This window comes from Balaenoptera acutorostrata, chromosome 18 (genome assembly GCF_949987535.1).
Source record: "Balaenoptera acutorostrata chromosome 18, mBalAcu1.1, whole genome shotgun sequence".
Classification (NCBI taxonomy): domain Eukaryota; kingdom Metazoa; phylum Chordata; class Mammalia; order Artiodactyla; family Balaenopteridae; genus Balaenoptera; species Balaenoptera acutorostrata.
The window spans coordinates 3616752-3633662 of NC_080081.1; the positions used below are offsets into that span (position 1 = coordinate 3616752).

At 37.3% G+C, this 16911-nt stretch overlaps 1 protein-coding gene across 1 annotated transcript in view; it reads right to left on the reverse strand.

Moving 5' to 3' along the window:
- MYO16 (myosin XVI) overlaps positions 1 to 16911 on the reverse strand; it is a 545489-nt gene that overhangs the window by 347413 nt on the left and 181165 nt on the right. The window contains exon 4 of the mRNA XM_057532523.1: positions 16055 to 16198. Coding sequence (XP_057388506.1) covers positions 16055 to 16198 — 144 coding nt within the window. The remainder of the gene's footprint in view (positions 1 to 16054; positions 16199 to 16911) is intronic.

Consider the following 16911-nt stretch of genomic DNA (forward strand, 5'->3'; position numbering starts at 1 on the left):
AAAAATTTCTGATTTTGTGCAGCTTTACCTATTAACAGAGATCACACTCGGCTCCCTGGGACGAGTTCTGAACTGAAGAAAGAGCAGTCGCCCACGTCTGACAGCGAGTGAGATGGCGGGGTCTGCTCCCCTAATGGAATCACAGGATGAAAGAGTGAGCTCTGACGATGGAAATGCAAAGACGGATATTTCTGCATTTGCTCGTGCACGGGGGAGTGAGTTGATCCCCTCCTCTTCTCCTTAGCGGGATGGATTGTAAGAAAATCAAACGGCCTCAGAGCTAAGTGGTTCTGATAACAGTGATCTCCCGCAGAAGTGGTTCACTACAAGTCATTGGTGGGAAAATATAAACTTACAGACAAGCTCTACCTGGAGGACACACAGCTATAGGACAAATGTGCGTGGTACACCGGTCAGCAACCTACAGGGAATGAACATTGAGAAAAATACAATTTGAATGCAAGGTCAAGGCATCGAAGCGTGGCTATATTAGCAGGACTCAGGGATGCGGCGTTTCCCTTGTATTAAATATCTGTGTGTGTTCTGAGGGTGCAGTGCATATGAAAGTAGCACTAAGTTGAATCCTGAAATAATCACACTTTAAAACTAATTGTATCCTGAAATCAACCCCAAGTGTGACTTTACCATCTTAGGTGACAGATATGTCTGACCTATTTACACCTTCCAACCATCAATAATGTGTGGGAGACTCCTATTATAAATGATTTTCCTGCATTAGGAATGGGATATTCTGTAAACAAAGATCGAAATTTCAAAGCACCGCTGTCATGCTGAATTTATCACAGATATATTGTGGTTGGAAGTGACTAGGTACTTAATTGATATTGGTTTAATGTTACACATTTCTCTCAGAATCTTCTTGGCACTAATCACATTAAAATCCTTTTATTTAATGGGCCATGTTAAAATACACAGTTTTTTCCCAATAGGTAGAACTCATTTTTTAAATTACAAGTTTCTAGGAAACTTTGAAGTTAATATTAAAAGTTAATTTTATTCTTATATGTATAGTAATCACTGTTTCAGAAATTTCCAAGAATCTCTAAGGCACCTGTTACGGCATCCTATTTTAATATTCTCATTGTAATTTAAAGCATAAATAAGCAAAGGGCTATATAAATTTTAGTATACCCTTGCAAGTTGTCATATTACGCCATCACATATATATATATATATATATTTTTTTTAATATTTTATTTATTTATTTATTTATGGCTGTGTTGGGTCTTCGTTTCTGTGCGAGGGCTTTCTCCAGTTGCGGCAAGTGGGGGCCATTCTTCATCGCGGTGCGCAGGCCTCTCACTATTGCGGCCTCTCTCGTTGCGGAGCACAGGCTCCAGACGCGCAGGCTCAGCAATTGTGGCTCACGGGCCCAGCCGCTCCGCGGCATGCGGGATCCTCCCAGACCAGGGCCCGAACCCGTGTCCCCTGCATTGGCAGGCAGACTCTCAACCACTGCGCCACCAGGGAAGCCCCCATCACATATATTTATTGGGTTGCAAAATAATACAAATATGATGATATTGGTTTTATAAAAATACCTACAGTATATCTATATACAGTTATAAGTACAAATACCCATATATATATATAAGTGATCATACGAATATATTATTATTTTCTGTAAAACAGGATCATATTATCTGTCTGTTTTATGACCATCTGCCAGACGTGTTCCATTGCTCACGGCCATCGTCACTCCAGCCGAAACTTCCACCTCCCCTGACCTAAGCTACAATAATAACCTCACATTGCTAACAGAATCCACTAGGGCCCTCCAATTCTTTCTCTCCTGCCCATAAAGGGAGATCATTTCCACATGACAATCTGGCCACGTGCCACGGATTCTCACTTAAAACTCATCAACACATACAGACCTAGGACATCATCAAAATGTTACCACCGAGTTTTCTCTGACCAGTGGGCTAATGAGTGACTTCTTTTTTTTCTGTATTTTCCAATGCTTTTAAAACAAACATGAATTATTTATGTAATCAGAAAAAGAAAACATCTTACTAAAAAGACATTCAGAAGTCAAAGTAAATGCTTTATAATATTAATGTAAATTATTAGATTTTTAAATTTATCTTAATAAGAATATAGATTAAAAATATTATTTATCATGAAAAACACTTGAAAAGAGGGAGTACAATTTACCAAAAAATGGGAGCATAAATAATCAAACAGAGTAAACCTACAAAAGTTTTCCTTAGACCTTGAGCACAGACGGTGGTCTGTATTTCCCAGACTTCATAAACCCATGTTGCTATTAGATGTACAAAATGTATGTATTTTTCTGTTCTTCAAAGAATTTTATGTAAAGTTATAGAAATGCCATGAGGCACACATTTTTCAGTTTACGCTTTTGTATTTAAATAGTTAAGTATTTCTTCTATCGGATATTAGTCAGAAAAGAAAAAAATCTTAATCATCAACAGTGGAAGTTTCTGAAAAGGCTGACTAGTGACAACAGTATGTTACAAAAAGTCAAGTTAACATGTATGATATGTGCAAATGCAGGTCTTTCATATTCTTGTATAAACAATGCATATTGTGTAAAAGACGCAATCAGAGAACGCTGGGAGCAGCAAAAATCATGCTCGAAACCAGACAAACTTCATTTTCCGGGACTGTGAATCTAGTATTAAGTTTTGCGCCATAATCACAGCCTGGTTGATGAAATTCCTGCACATTTAACCTATCTTTACGGAACAGACCATTTTAAATTTTTATCCAGTATTGATACTGAATACCCTGATGTGTCATTAACCATGGGCTACTTCCCTTGGTAACTTAAGGAAATACATGTTGACAGTCGTGATAAAAGTGCCAAAAATAAAGTTAAAAGAGAGAATTGAGCAATACTGAATTGAAAAATCCAGGCGTTCTTCAAAAATAACTTCTAAGTAATTTACGTGATGGTCCACTGCCACTGCAGGAGGAACTGTGGTCCGAACCATGAAAAAAGTTCCCACTTTTTTTGAGTCTATTTGTAATGAAGTACTTAGCGAAGTCACATAACTAGTGAGAGAACTAGTCAGGGCTTATACTTGAGGTTCTGACGCTCAAATCTTTGCCATGATGCTTTACGCCTACGTTAAGACCAAGGAACCATTCCCTGTACTTCTTTCTTCCACTTTAAGCCTTTAAAATTCTTGGTATATTTATACCTATGTTTGTGACCACCATGGTCAAAGCCTTTACTAGCAGTTTTGTCCACACTCAAAAACAGTGTTCAGTGTGTCAGTGCAGCTTTCCATCAGACAGAGCTATTTACATCAATAACCTATCAGGAATTTATTCTTTCTGATTGACTAGGTCCAGCTTGTAAATACTTGTTTCCTTCCCTAAGAAAGTTCTTAGATATTTTCTTTACTTCTTCTTTATGCTACACCAGGGAAGGACGTGACAGCACAGTTCTAACAGGACACATCGACTTTCACAAGAAATCCTTGTTGATATTTTCACTTAAGATTATTTATAATATAAATACAATTACTGTCCAAGAAGGTGATGTGATGTCTGTAACACCAATATACAGACTTCATCAACTACATAAGACCTGCAGCTCTCAAATAGATAGCTAGTGGGAAGCAGCCGCATAGCACAGGGAGATCAGCTCGGTGCTTTGTGACCACCTAGAGGGGTGGGAGAGGGAGGGTGGGAGGGACAGAGATGCAAGAGGGAAGAGATATGGGAACATATGTGTATGTATAACTGATTCACTTTGTTATAAAGCAGAAACTAACACACCATTGTAAAGCAATTATACTCCAATAAAGATGTTAAAAATATATATATATAGCTTCTCTTTTTTGAATATATTTTGTAGTAACCATTCAGGTAGCTAAATTTAAAAGGAGGTGACTCTTATTTACCCTTGTGCAAGCTGATGGAGATCCTGATTCTTTTCCAGTGAATTATCACTTTATAGGTTTGTTCTGATGGCCCAAAGAGGACTCATTTTCAGAAATGTAATTTAAGAGTGTAGGCAGCTACAGTAGCAGACTGATAGGTTCTACACTGTCTTAGAATTTAAGAAGTTAATGAATTTCCAGGATCCTGCTTTTCATCGATATCTACTTCAAAATCCATTTTGCTTCCTTGACTATATATATGAGTTAAAGATACTACAAAGAGTAGATCTCTTGTAGAAGCCTCCTAATATTTTTGGTTAAGGGATGATTCAATAAAGCCATTCTGGAAAAGAAATAACTCCAAAGAGAAAGACTATTTAACTAATACAAAACATATAACCTTCCAAAAAAGCAGGATTATGTATGATTGTTGCTAAGCCTCTTTTATTGTTTATTTGATTTATTCGACAGTATTGGTGTACTGTCCCATTTCTTACACCTCTTATATCAACCTTTTTGATGTATTTAACTGTTTGATGTAATTTAGTGTTTTAATGAATTTAATGACTGATGTATTTATTTTAGAACCCAAAATCGAATACTGCTTTACAAAATTATTTTCCTCTACAAATTCAAATATTTTTTTCAAATAAAATGGAAATGGAAACCTCAGATCAAGCTTTAACAGCATACGCTCTCTTAAATGTCACTGAGCAGTGAGCTAATGAAATCTCTTTTACGATTTCTGCTGGTTCAGAATGGCTATAACATTTGCACTTATAAAGTTCCCACAGAAATTTTAATATCCCTGTCTTTATCACTACTTCATGAAATTAAGTCTACCCTTTGTAAGAATTTGTCCACCCTACTAACAAATAGATATCATCCTATGTGATAAATAGTTTTGTGGGGACCTTTTATAGGAAAACTTGGTGTGGAATTTTTTTCAGGAAAAGAAAAAACAGGGGCTTCCCTGGTGGCGCAGTGGTTGAGAATCTGCCTGCCAATGCAGGGGTCACGGGTTCGAGTCCTGGTCTGGGAAGATCCCACATGCTGCGGAGCAACTAGGCCCGTGAGCCACAATTACTGAGCCTGTGCGTCTGGAGCCTGTGCTCCGCGACAAGAGAGGCCACGATAGTGAGAGGCCCACGCACCGCGATGAAGAGTGGCCCCCGCTTGCCGCAACTAGAGAAAGCCCTTGCACAGAAACGAGGACCCAACATAGCAATCAATCAATCAATAAATAAATCTTTAAAAAGAAAAAAAAGGAAAAGGTGACTTGTCAATCATAGTTTATAAAGGACCTATAGGAATAAAGTTAAAAAAAACAAAAAAAACAAACAAAAAAAACATTATGCCTCCTGTGACTTCTGACCCAGCACAAAATCTTAGCTCTGACTGGCTGGATTCACCTGTCTCCCGGATTCTGAGGTTGATAGGATTTTCCCTGAAACTTCAGCTCTCTGTTGGGTCCAAGAAAAGTTACTGATTTTCAATTGGTTCAACCTTTTTCTTATTGCAAGCACAGCAGTCTGAGCATGTCTGAGCTGAAACCAGAAATCCTCCACGTGCGTTTTTCGAATGACACTTTATTGCTTGTTTTCTGAAATCTACTTTTATGGTGTTAATCACTGTGAATAAGGAGTAAGCATTTTCACCATAGATAGGATGAATTTTTACCGTCGATTTTAGTGATGGGAAAGTTTAGGTAGCAATAGGTTTAAAAAAAACACGACTTAAGAACAACAACAACAAAAAAGGGTGGACTGATAAACAGAAAGTAGAATGGTGGTTACCAGGGGCTGGAGGGCGGGGAAGATGGGAGATGTTGCTGAAAGGGTACCAACTTTGACTCATAAGATGGGTAAGTTCTAGGGATCTAATGTACAGCATGGTGACTACAGTTCATAATATTGCATTATACACCTGAATTTTGCTAAGAGAGTAGATCTTAAGCATTCTCACTACAAAAAAAAATTAATATTAACTCTGTGAGGTGATGGAGGTGTTAATTTACCTGATTGTTGTAATCATTTAACAAAATATACCAAATCATCACGTTGTAAAATATATACAGTTTTATTTATCAATTACACCTCAATAAAGCTGAAAAAAAGAAGAAAAAAAAAACCCTCTTAATGTTCAATGGTCACTAACAGGGCTTAGGAGCCCGAGTAGCTTCCTTCAAATTCTTACTCCGATTAGCCCCAAAAATACAACCTTGGGTAAAAAATTGGACGTTTGCCCCATTTCCTTTCTTGACAAACTTGCCTTTAGACCTAGTGAGATACATTAAGTAGGATAAACCATGAAATGTGTCCACTGACCTCATCACAAAGATGTCAAAGTGTTCTCGGCAAAGGGCCATTTTGAGGGGCCTGAGTGAAGAGAGACCAGACTGTCTGGATGGGGTGACAGGGGTCATGAATTGGGGTCAGAAAAAGCATATTGTCCTTCAGAGAAGTTTGACTATGAACATGAGAGGACAACAGGGTGACAATCCGAGGACAGAAGTTTGATCAGGCTTTTTTCTTCTTATTTTTTAACTAATGGAAATCACTAGAACATAACCATGAATTAATTTAAAGCAAAAGGATACAGGAATGACTACGAAAATGAAAGCTCAATAAATGATGAAGGAGAAATCTTCGGAGAACGGGCAAGTAGCAGAATCTAAAGAGGATGTAGAAGGAGTTAGCTTATAAAGGAGAACAAACACCTCTTTAAGGATGGAAGAAAGCCAGTGAATATATATAGGGAAAAAATCAATAGTTTTTAGTAGGAAGTTGAAGGCATTCAAGCCCAAAGACTTCAATTTTCTCAGAGAAGTTGAAGGCAAGACCAACATCTGAAAAAAAGATTAAATACGGCGTGCATGTCATCATTTACATAAAAAGTTGAGTGATGCCCAGGTGTTCTGCCACACTTCCTATTGGAAAATCAGACTTACCTTGAACTTTTCAGTTTTAGCTCATTTTCTAGGGAGGAATATAACGTTCTGAAATAGCAGGGTACCCTGTGTTCTAATATTTAACAAATCAAAGTGATGGAAAGGGTAATTTAGAACTAAACAATATAAAAAATTTTATACTAGGATTTAACCCGGAAACAGTCTAAGCAATGAATGAGTGAAGTTTTGGAACAATTTAATTTTGATCTATCAACTTGGCCACCTGACACAAAGTGAGCAATATGTGGTTTTGAAACATCATTTGCTATTTCATTTATAGCAGAATTGCTAGGTTCCAGCAGTCAGTTGCCTGCAGCACCCATTAAAATGATCTAGTCCCACTCTGCCCATTAAACACAGAGCATGACACGCTCCATCCAACAGGCAGAGAAATTATTAACATCAGATGTTCAAACACAAAAGGCCAAGGATGAAGAAAACATTCACTGCAATTTCAAGTAATCATTCCGTTGTTACTGAAGTGAAACAATGATAGTATTAATATTACTGAGCTTCACTTAGTAAATGACTATTGATTTGCTAATATCTCCTCCTACACATTCTGATATCAGGGAGTGAAAATATCTTAAAAGATCTCCTGGTAATATGTAATAGTAATAATTCAGCAATTCACCATTCCCTGTCACCCCTTTAAAAAAATAAAACAATTAAATAACATTTTATCCTTCAGTTATTTATTAGTCATTTTTTGACATTATGTATAATAGATACCCTTTATAGTAAGGTTTATTAAATGGTTCTAAAACATGTGAAGTATCAAAGCATTTCCTCCCAAAATTTTCAATAAAAAAGAGAAAAACCTGAGATGATTAGGCAGGAACATAGGTAATCATTTTCCCCCAACAGAAGCATCATTCAGTGTTTTAGTCAAATAAATTATTTTCCTTCTAAAATAATTAACACCAATATAGAAATTAATTTGTTTCTTATGGTTCAAAATGCAATGGGCTGTTAAAATGGGCAGATTTGTCACAGCTTTAGAACTGCTAACAGGACAGAGAAGCTTAGCAACTGTGGCCACAACGGAAAATTAAATGTGAAAATTCAGATCTAGCATGCCGCAGATAAATGTAACCCTGTAATCCAAAGTCATATCAGTAAATAAGTGAAAATTGAGCAATGCTATTAGGACACCATTCTCTGTGAAATCACATGGTACAAAATAGCAAAGAAAAGTCTATTGTTCCTCTCTCCGCAGGCAAGTGATTGAGCAGATTTTGATATTTACAAGTATTGATTCAAGGCATAGATGCACTGATACAACATGCCAGAAATATATATGTATATATACACACACACATATGTATATATTTCATATATTATAACCATGTTGAAATAAATAGGAAGTCAAAATTTTAAAAAGACTGGTTTGAGTTAACCACTTTTCAGCCTTTGTGATTTTCTCTTGGATAACAGAAAAGTTTCTTAAAGTCTGAGAAATAGCAAATTACTACAGAATTATTAAAAAAATACCCTAACAAATTTTGAGTTATAGAGCATTGGTGTTCAAATATGGCACTAGTTAGAAAATATTTTAAAAACTGAATAATGTAGAATGAAAAATTTTAAAACTTACATATGTGAGATACTCAAATATTCGATAAAATAAGGTAAGTGAAAATTCTGTGGTCAAATTTTGTTTAATAGAATGTATATTATATAGAATTGTATGAATATGTAATTCTACATTACATATAAAAATAATAATGCAGTAAAATATTTTACTGGGAATGAAAACATTTAGATTTGAGATCTAATTCTACTACATAACCTCTATGGTATTAGATTTCTTTATGTAAAAATAGGGATAATATATTAAGTGCATTGCCTTTGTCATAGATGTGCTCCACATACTCAGTGAGCTATCTATAAAACTTCTAGGAGGGCTTCCCTGGTGGCGCAGTGGTTGAGAATCTGCCTGCCAATGCAGCGGACACGGGTTCAAGCCCTGGTCTGGGAAGATCCCACATGCCGCGGAGCAACTGGGCCCGTGAGCCACAACTACTGAGCCTGCGCGTCTGGAGCCTGTGCTGAGCAACAAGAGGGGCCGCGATAGTGAGAGGCCCGTGCATTGCGATGAAGAGTGGCCCCCGCTCACCGCAACTGGAGAAAGCCCTCGCACAGAAACGAAGACCCAACACGGCCATAAATAAATAAATAAATAAATAAAATTTTAAAAATTAAAAAAAAAACAAACTTCTAGGAAACTGCAAAACCCTGTTCAACTATGTGATGGAAATTGTGAAAATAATAATGGTACTAAAAAGTCTAAATTTTGAAAATATACTGTAGAAATCCATCATTTTTTGAGCCACCCCAGTTCCTAAAATACACTGGGTTTAGATGGTTTCTATTTCACAATTAAAATCCTAAAAACGGTCAATTGTTTTACTTAGTAATAAATGCAGTCAATCCTCATTGCTCATGGATTTTATATTTGTGAACTTGCCTACTTGCTAGAATTAATTTGTAATCCCAAATCAACACTGATGGTACTTTGCTGGTCATCCGCGCATATGCACAGAGTGGTGGAAAATTCTAGCCACCCAAGGTGCATATTCAAATCTGAGGTCCCATGAGGCCATGCTCTGCCTTCTTGTTCCAGCTCTCATAGTGTAAAAAAAATGGTCTTACTGCAGTCTACTCAGTGCCATTTTTCGCGTGTTTGAGCTTTTTCTTGGTGATTTCACTGTTTCAAGGGGCCCCCAACCGTAGTGCACAAGTGCTGTCTAGTGTTTCCATGGGCAAGGAGGCTGTGACGAGCCTTAATATGTGCGTTGCATAAGCTTTTTTCAGGCCCGAGTTATAGTGTTACTACCGTGAGTTCAATGTTTATGAATCGACAACATATATTAAATTAGGTGTCTTTAAACAGAAACACACAAAAAATAAAGTTTGTGCTAAAAATACAGTTGTAAAAAAATAAAGCTGTACAGATCTGTTGATGAACATGTTGTGAGCAGAGGCACGCAGGAACCTAACACTGTAAGTCCCCTAGGAGCCTGGTCTTGTATTCACTAAGTCAGTGTCTGTGATGATTTTATAGAACAGAACCACCACGAATAATGTATTACAGTGTATCATAATATTTCTTAACTTTCCTCCCATAGTCTAAGTACTCAAGTTAGAAAACTGTGTTTTAACGGGAAATGTATAATATTACAATAGAAATAATGATCTTATTTGTCCACTTTGGGGACTTGTAGCTCTGTATGATTCTATCATAAGTAATACGGCAGCACATCAGAGTGGTCAGGGTTCAGGTTCTGAAGCTGGCTTTCATGGGATCAAATTTTGCCTCTACCACTATCAACTGGCTTTCAGCATGTAGATTAGCCTCACTAAGTTGCCTCACCTATAAAAAGTAAAAGTGGAAAAAGCTAGCGCATACATATAGGATTCTGTGAGGACTAAGTGAATTAATAATTATAAAGCACATAGAAAAACACTCATCATATAGGGAGGGCTGTATAAAAGTTAATTATCAATATCTGCTAGAGTTTTGTAGATCTGGCAAAAGTACTGACAACATTCACAGTAGCTATGTCTACTCCAAAACATGAAACCATTTGTGATTCAATTAAAATAGCAACGATCTAATGCCGTTTAGTATATGATGGTGACGCACACATACACCTCCACTTAACAAAAACTCACAATAGGGGCTTCCCTGGTGGCGCAGTGGTTGAGAGTCTGCCTGCTAATGCGGGGAACACGGGTTCGAGCCCTGGTCTGGGAAGATCCCACATGCCGCGGAGCAACTGGGCCCGTGAGCTACAATTACTGAGCCTGCGCGTCTGGAGCCTGTGCTCCGCAACAAGAGAGGCTGCGACAGTGAGAGGCCCGCGCACCGCGATGAAGAGCGGCCCCTGCTTGCCGCAACTGGAGAAAGCCCTCGCACAGAAACGAGGACCCAACACAGCCATAAATAAATAAGTAAGTAAATAAATAAATAAATAAATAAATATTCACAATAAACAATTACCTTGCAAATCAATGCAAATTTCTACAGATAATGCTTTCCTGAAGAACTTGAAAAAAATGTGATTCAAATACATTTTTCATTCCTTTTTAAACATAACCCCATACCCCTCGCGCTATTCTAAACACCTTCTCCATTTCAGCAAACACAGATTCCAACCCTGCAGTTGGAATCAGGCCAACAAAGTGGAAGCCCTCCCTGACCCCTGCTCTTTCTCTCAAGCCCCAAATCCAATCCCACACCAAATACTGACAACTCGACCTTCCAGATACTCCCGCATGTCGGCCACTTCTCACCACCTGCACCGTGTCTGGCCTGGACAGTGGGACAGTTTCCCTTAAGAGTTCCCCCCGCCCCCTTTGTGTATTTTCAACAGAGCAGCCAGAGTGGATCTTTTTAAATGGATGTCATATCACGTCACCTCTCCACTCAAAAGCCTCCACAGGCCCCCTCATCACCTGGGGTAAAAGTAAATTCTAACGTCCAAGCAACGGGCTTGATGAGCTCCTGTCACCTCTCTGACTCCTCGTCCCGCCCTGCCTGCATCCACTCCACGAGAGAGCTGCCTGGGTCTCCTTTGCTCTTCTTCTAACACAAGCCACTGCCCCACAGCTTGCCCTCACCCGTTGCCTCTGTCCAGCCCACGAGGCTCACAGCTCAAATGTCACCTCTCCATCAGGACATCCATTAAGACTCTCTACTCCTCTCTCCTTGCCCCTCCAACATTTTGCTTTAGTTGACACGTTGTATACTTCATCCACTTAGGTGTTTTTTCCTGTTTCTCCCCAGTAGAATGTAAGCTCCAAAGAGGCAGGGATTTGTGCTTCTTTTATTCACTGCTGACCCCCTCAGTGCAGAACAGAAGGCACTCAAATATGTAAGTGCACAGTGTCCCTTACTTATCCATTTGGAAAATGGAAAGAAGACTGGACATGCAGCGCTAAACAACGTACAATGGCATTTAGTTCTGGAAGTAAAATAAATCTTTCTTTTGAGGTTGTTATCAGGAACATATTTCTACAGTAATTACAATTTTTATGATGATGTATTTCACCCACATTTATTTGAAAGCAAATTATTTCTATGGATGGATGGTGGGCTGGTTATTACATGGTGGTAATGAGGCTACTCAGATTTGCTGAATCCATTAGTCAAGTTTCTCAGTGGTTACACATACATTACTTGCTTTGGTTTGTTTTTGTCATTGTTCTATAATGTAAAATAATGTAAAATGTCTTATTATTCACTGTGTAGCACCCAGAACATAGTAGTCACTCAATAAATATTTGCTGAATGAATGAATGAATGAACAAACAGTAACTTCCTTGATGGCAGGAATTATGTTAAAAATAGTTGGTGATCAATAAATATTGGTTAATGATTAAAGATAGTCATCAGTAAATGAATAACAGCAACGGGCAGATATATAACTTTGCATATGAGGTTGGGTTATTCTATGGTGTGAGAAATAGGGCATTGCAGACCATGAAAATGTTAATAACCTGACAATTACAGATTTAATTCTATGTTTATACATGAAGTAAATCCAGTTTCTAGCTCTCAATTCTGCCTGGTAAAGAAAAGCAATATCATCTGACATTGAGATCATGTGTGCTGAAGCAAGCACTTCTAAATACAAGTGTAGAATGAGTAGGATGAAGAGTTCTAGAATATGTAAGGAGATGAATGTGGCTATAAGACAGTTTTTTTTTAGATATAACATGAGTTAATAATGGCAATATTAAATTCAGGCTGACTTCCAAAAATTGGCCTGCCATTCTTTCAGTCATTTGTGTACGTATTCAGCAAGTATTGATATATATACATTGAGTCTCTGTAAAGTGCTGGCACTGTTTTAACAAATAGCCATGTACACACCAGCTAGTTACTTCTGTGACTTGCTGGAAGCTAATAATTTAGTTAATGCCTAACTTAGAGCTCCCTAATGAACACCACTGATACAAGCTAAAGAATTAATGAATATAAATCAAATTGTTCTAGGCAGAAAAGATATTTATTATAAAGGCACTGGCCATTAATAAAATTGAGTTATTGCCAGGGGAACAAATAGGAGTTACAGAAACTGTGTCACACGAGAACAAAGGGAAAAGTAAATCGTATTTAAACAAGCACAACATACACGATAAGGTGAAAGAAAAGGAAGCTCAGGCAATATGCTGACGATCCTAGCAGCAACTGGGGGAAATGCCAAAGAATAGGGGAATACAATAAAAGTACAAAAAAAGGAGTGTAGAGAACCCACCTCATCAAAATGGAGCTATCATTGAGTCTGACAATGACATGAGGGTGTCCCCATTCAGGACAATGATTTAGTACTTCTTCAAATTGTTGTTATTTTTCTAAGCATCTGTTTTGGGAAATGGGACTGGTGCCAGTGCTTTTTGATTTTCCTTGGAAAACACTGTTTAACCTCAACAGGAACAAGGCACATGTACATTTCCTCAGTTATGCAAACAGCCACAAGGAAGACCTAAGTAATTTGCCACTATATGTCTAACTTATTTCTATAATTATAGTGTACTTTATATATTGACATCCCAGGTACCAGTCCTCATGGGCTGCCCTAATCCCAGCTCTGGTTATAAACATGCTTCATTCCTGCCCTCTGGGTGGTCCAAGTTATTTGCTACTTCTAGTCTATCAGTGGTATTTCTGATACCCATGCTACTCCCGGCAACAGTCCCTATATGCTGAAGGGGAGTCATCTGCAAGTAGTTATAGCTTCTGCACCTTGAAATCACAACCCTGCCATGTACTGAGCCCTTCTCTTGGCTGTCCCTGTGATATTAAATTGTAAGAATCCTATGAGATGCCTAGACCAGGACTCAGGGCAGACTCTACAAAGAAGGTAGATCCTCTTACTCTGTTCCATCAGAAATAAGAAACAGATATTCTATAATGAAGGAAGGAAATCTTGGCTGGCAGTGAAATTAAGGGCTGACAAACTCTCTGAACTCAAGAAGGCGAAGTCTTCATCCAGCAGTGTACAATGAGGAAATGGAAGAAGGATTTTAAGAATTCAAGCTCAGTCACATGAATATTGGTTCCTGAGAATTGCATGAATGAAATGAAAATAGAAAGCCTAATTTGGCAAAGGTTTGGTGTAACTAATCATAATTACTTAGAGAAAATAAATGGAGACGGGCCTTGAAAAAGTGACTCTCAACTAATATTCTGAATCTCTCAACCAATATTCAGAAAAAAAAATTAAAACATAGGAAAACCACAAAAGCTATTAATCTAACTTTTCTATCTCATTCTCATATAATTATAGCCCAGCTTCACCCAAGTCATCCAGTGGTTGAACTATCCAAAAAAAAAGTTTCAAACAACTACTACAGACCAAGCCATTTCTTAAAAAATCTAGCCTGGTGTTCTATGAGTTCTGAGAATTCCAAAGAGTTCACAGTTGATGATTTCATAGTATCACTCAAAAGACCATATAGTTCCCTTCTGAGATGTGTTTTAAATTTTCCTTTAATACTAGGCAAATACTAAGTAGATCTCACTGCCTTTGTACTGACTTGTTAGTTTAATTCCTCTTAGGCTCAGTTTCTATAAAGTGAAGATTTGTTCTTATAAATGAGTTAAGTACTTTTCCATGTGTTTTCTTATAGAGTACTAGCTCCCCAAATGACTCTATTTCAAGCTAAATCGTCTTTATTTCCTTTATCTTTCCTTATTTATTTATTATAGCTGCCATCTTCCAGGATTTGAAACAAACACATTTCCAGTCATATACACTTCTACTATAAAAACAAAAAAAGTTTACAAATTCTTGAGGGGCAAATTAGACTAAACTAGGCCAAATTAAACCTCTTACAAGATTAAGGAAATCTCCATTCATAGTCTTCATCCTAAAAGGCTTCTGCTTAGGATTTTAAAAAGGGGGAAGAAAGCAGTGTAGTGGGATTGTGTTTTTTAAAAAAAGATATGTTCAAGTCCTAAGGCTACTATCTGTGAGTGATCTTCTATGGAAATAAGGTCTTTGCAGATCAAGGTAAGATAAGGTGGTATTGAGTTAAGGTGGACCCTAAACCCTATGACTGGTGCATTTATAAAGAAAAGAGAGGGGTATTTGGACACAGAGACACAGGGAAGAGGGTCACGTGATGATGGAGGCAAAGACTGGAGTGATGCACCTGTAACCAAGGACCACCAAGGACTGCAAGGGACCCATAGGAGCTAGAAAGAAACATGGGAGAATTCTTCCCTAGAGCTGACATAGGGCATACAGCTTTGCCAACACCTTGATTTCAGATTCCTGGCCTCCAAAATGTGAGAGAATAAAGTTCTCTTGTATTTAGCTATCAAGTATGTGGTAATTTGTTAAGACAGACAGCATGACCCTGGGGAGAAAGGACAGACTTTGGACAATGACCTTAAGTTCAGAGATATAGTTTGTTTTTTGACCTATGGCAAGTTGCTTAATATCTTTGAGCACCAATTTGCTTGTATGTGAAATTTTGAGGGCTCATGTGAAAAGCCAGGCACATAATAGAAAATCATTAAGGAATTATGCAATTTTTATTAATAAAGGGAAAAAAAGCAAATCATTCATTCTTACTCTTATATTCTAGTATGCTTTCTAAAAAATCCTGCATAATTTCTTAAAATCTTTGTTAGAGGTAAACTAATCAGAAAGAATCCCAATTCTAAAATAATTATAGTATGTGTGAGGACCCATGTCAGGGTCTAAGCTATAACTCAAGACAATGACAACAAATAACTCCAGTGATATTTATACTTAGAGTTTTCACTTTCATGTAAACAAAAGTTGTAGACACTTCTTTGCTAGATTTAAACAAGAGAAGAAGATTCAATATAAGCCACATAGCCTTACTATCATATACCTAGTTTGGCTAAAAATTAGGAGAATGAATTGAAAGACAAAACAACAATTATCAAACCATTTTAGTTAGCACTGACTTGCGAGGTATCAAGGCATATAATTTCCAAGAAAAAGGCAAGAGGAATAGAGCTTGGTGTGACATCTACACAATTTGTTTTATGAACTATGTGGTGACCCACAACCTTAGTCTCTAATTATCTTGTAATTCCAGGCAAATAAGTGATAACATATACACACATTTTTTCTCTCACCTGAAGTATTACATATTGTGAAGTATTATTGGTTAAATATGCAGACTTTTATAAGCCATCAAATCTTCAAATGGTAATAAACTGAATTGCTTTACTTACTAATACAAGCAGTAGGACAACATCAGGGTTATCACATGCACAGGCAATGTGCATTGGTGTCCAAAAATCTTCGTCCTGGTGGTTGACATTGGCCCCTCTGTCAATCAGGATCTCTGCAATGAAGACATTATCATACCGGGCACACTGAAAAAAGAAAAAAAGAAATAAAAGAAAGTATACTATGATAACAAACTATGATAGGTTTATTTGGAATAAACCTAATCCAAATTTCCTTTCCATAGGTAGACAACTTCAATGCCAATTTTGGAACTTGGGAGGTGGAGCTAAACTGAGGAAGAATGTATTCATGTTCCCTAACTAACCTACAAGGAAAGAAGCATATGTAAGACTGAAAGGAAAATTGAATCCATGGACAGTGGAGAGAAAAATAGACTAGATATTATAGAAGACAAGATTAGTCATTTGAAGGCAGTAATATAAATTATACAAAATGAAACACAAAGAGAAAAATGACGAAATAAATGAACGGAGCCTCAGTGAGTTGTGGGAAAACTTCAAACTGACTGATAACCCCTCAGACTGACAGCACAGGAAATGGGTACTACAGAGATACATGTATGTTTTTGTTATTACTTAATTACCTTTATAATTAGTAATCAGAAAACAGCCCAATTTTTAAAACTAGGCAAAAGATTTGAACTTTGTCAATATTTTATAATAACTATAAAGGGAGTATAACCTTTAAAAACTATGAATCACTATACTGCACACCTATAACTTATATAATATTGTACATCAACTATACTTCAACTTAAAAAAAGATACATGAGTTGTGGTTCACAATTATAACACAGTCATTGAAGAATCTCCATATCTTTCTTCATTCTCTGGTACTC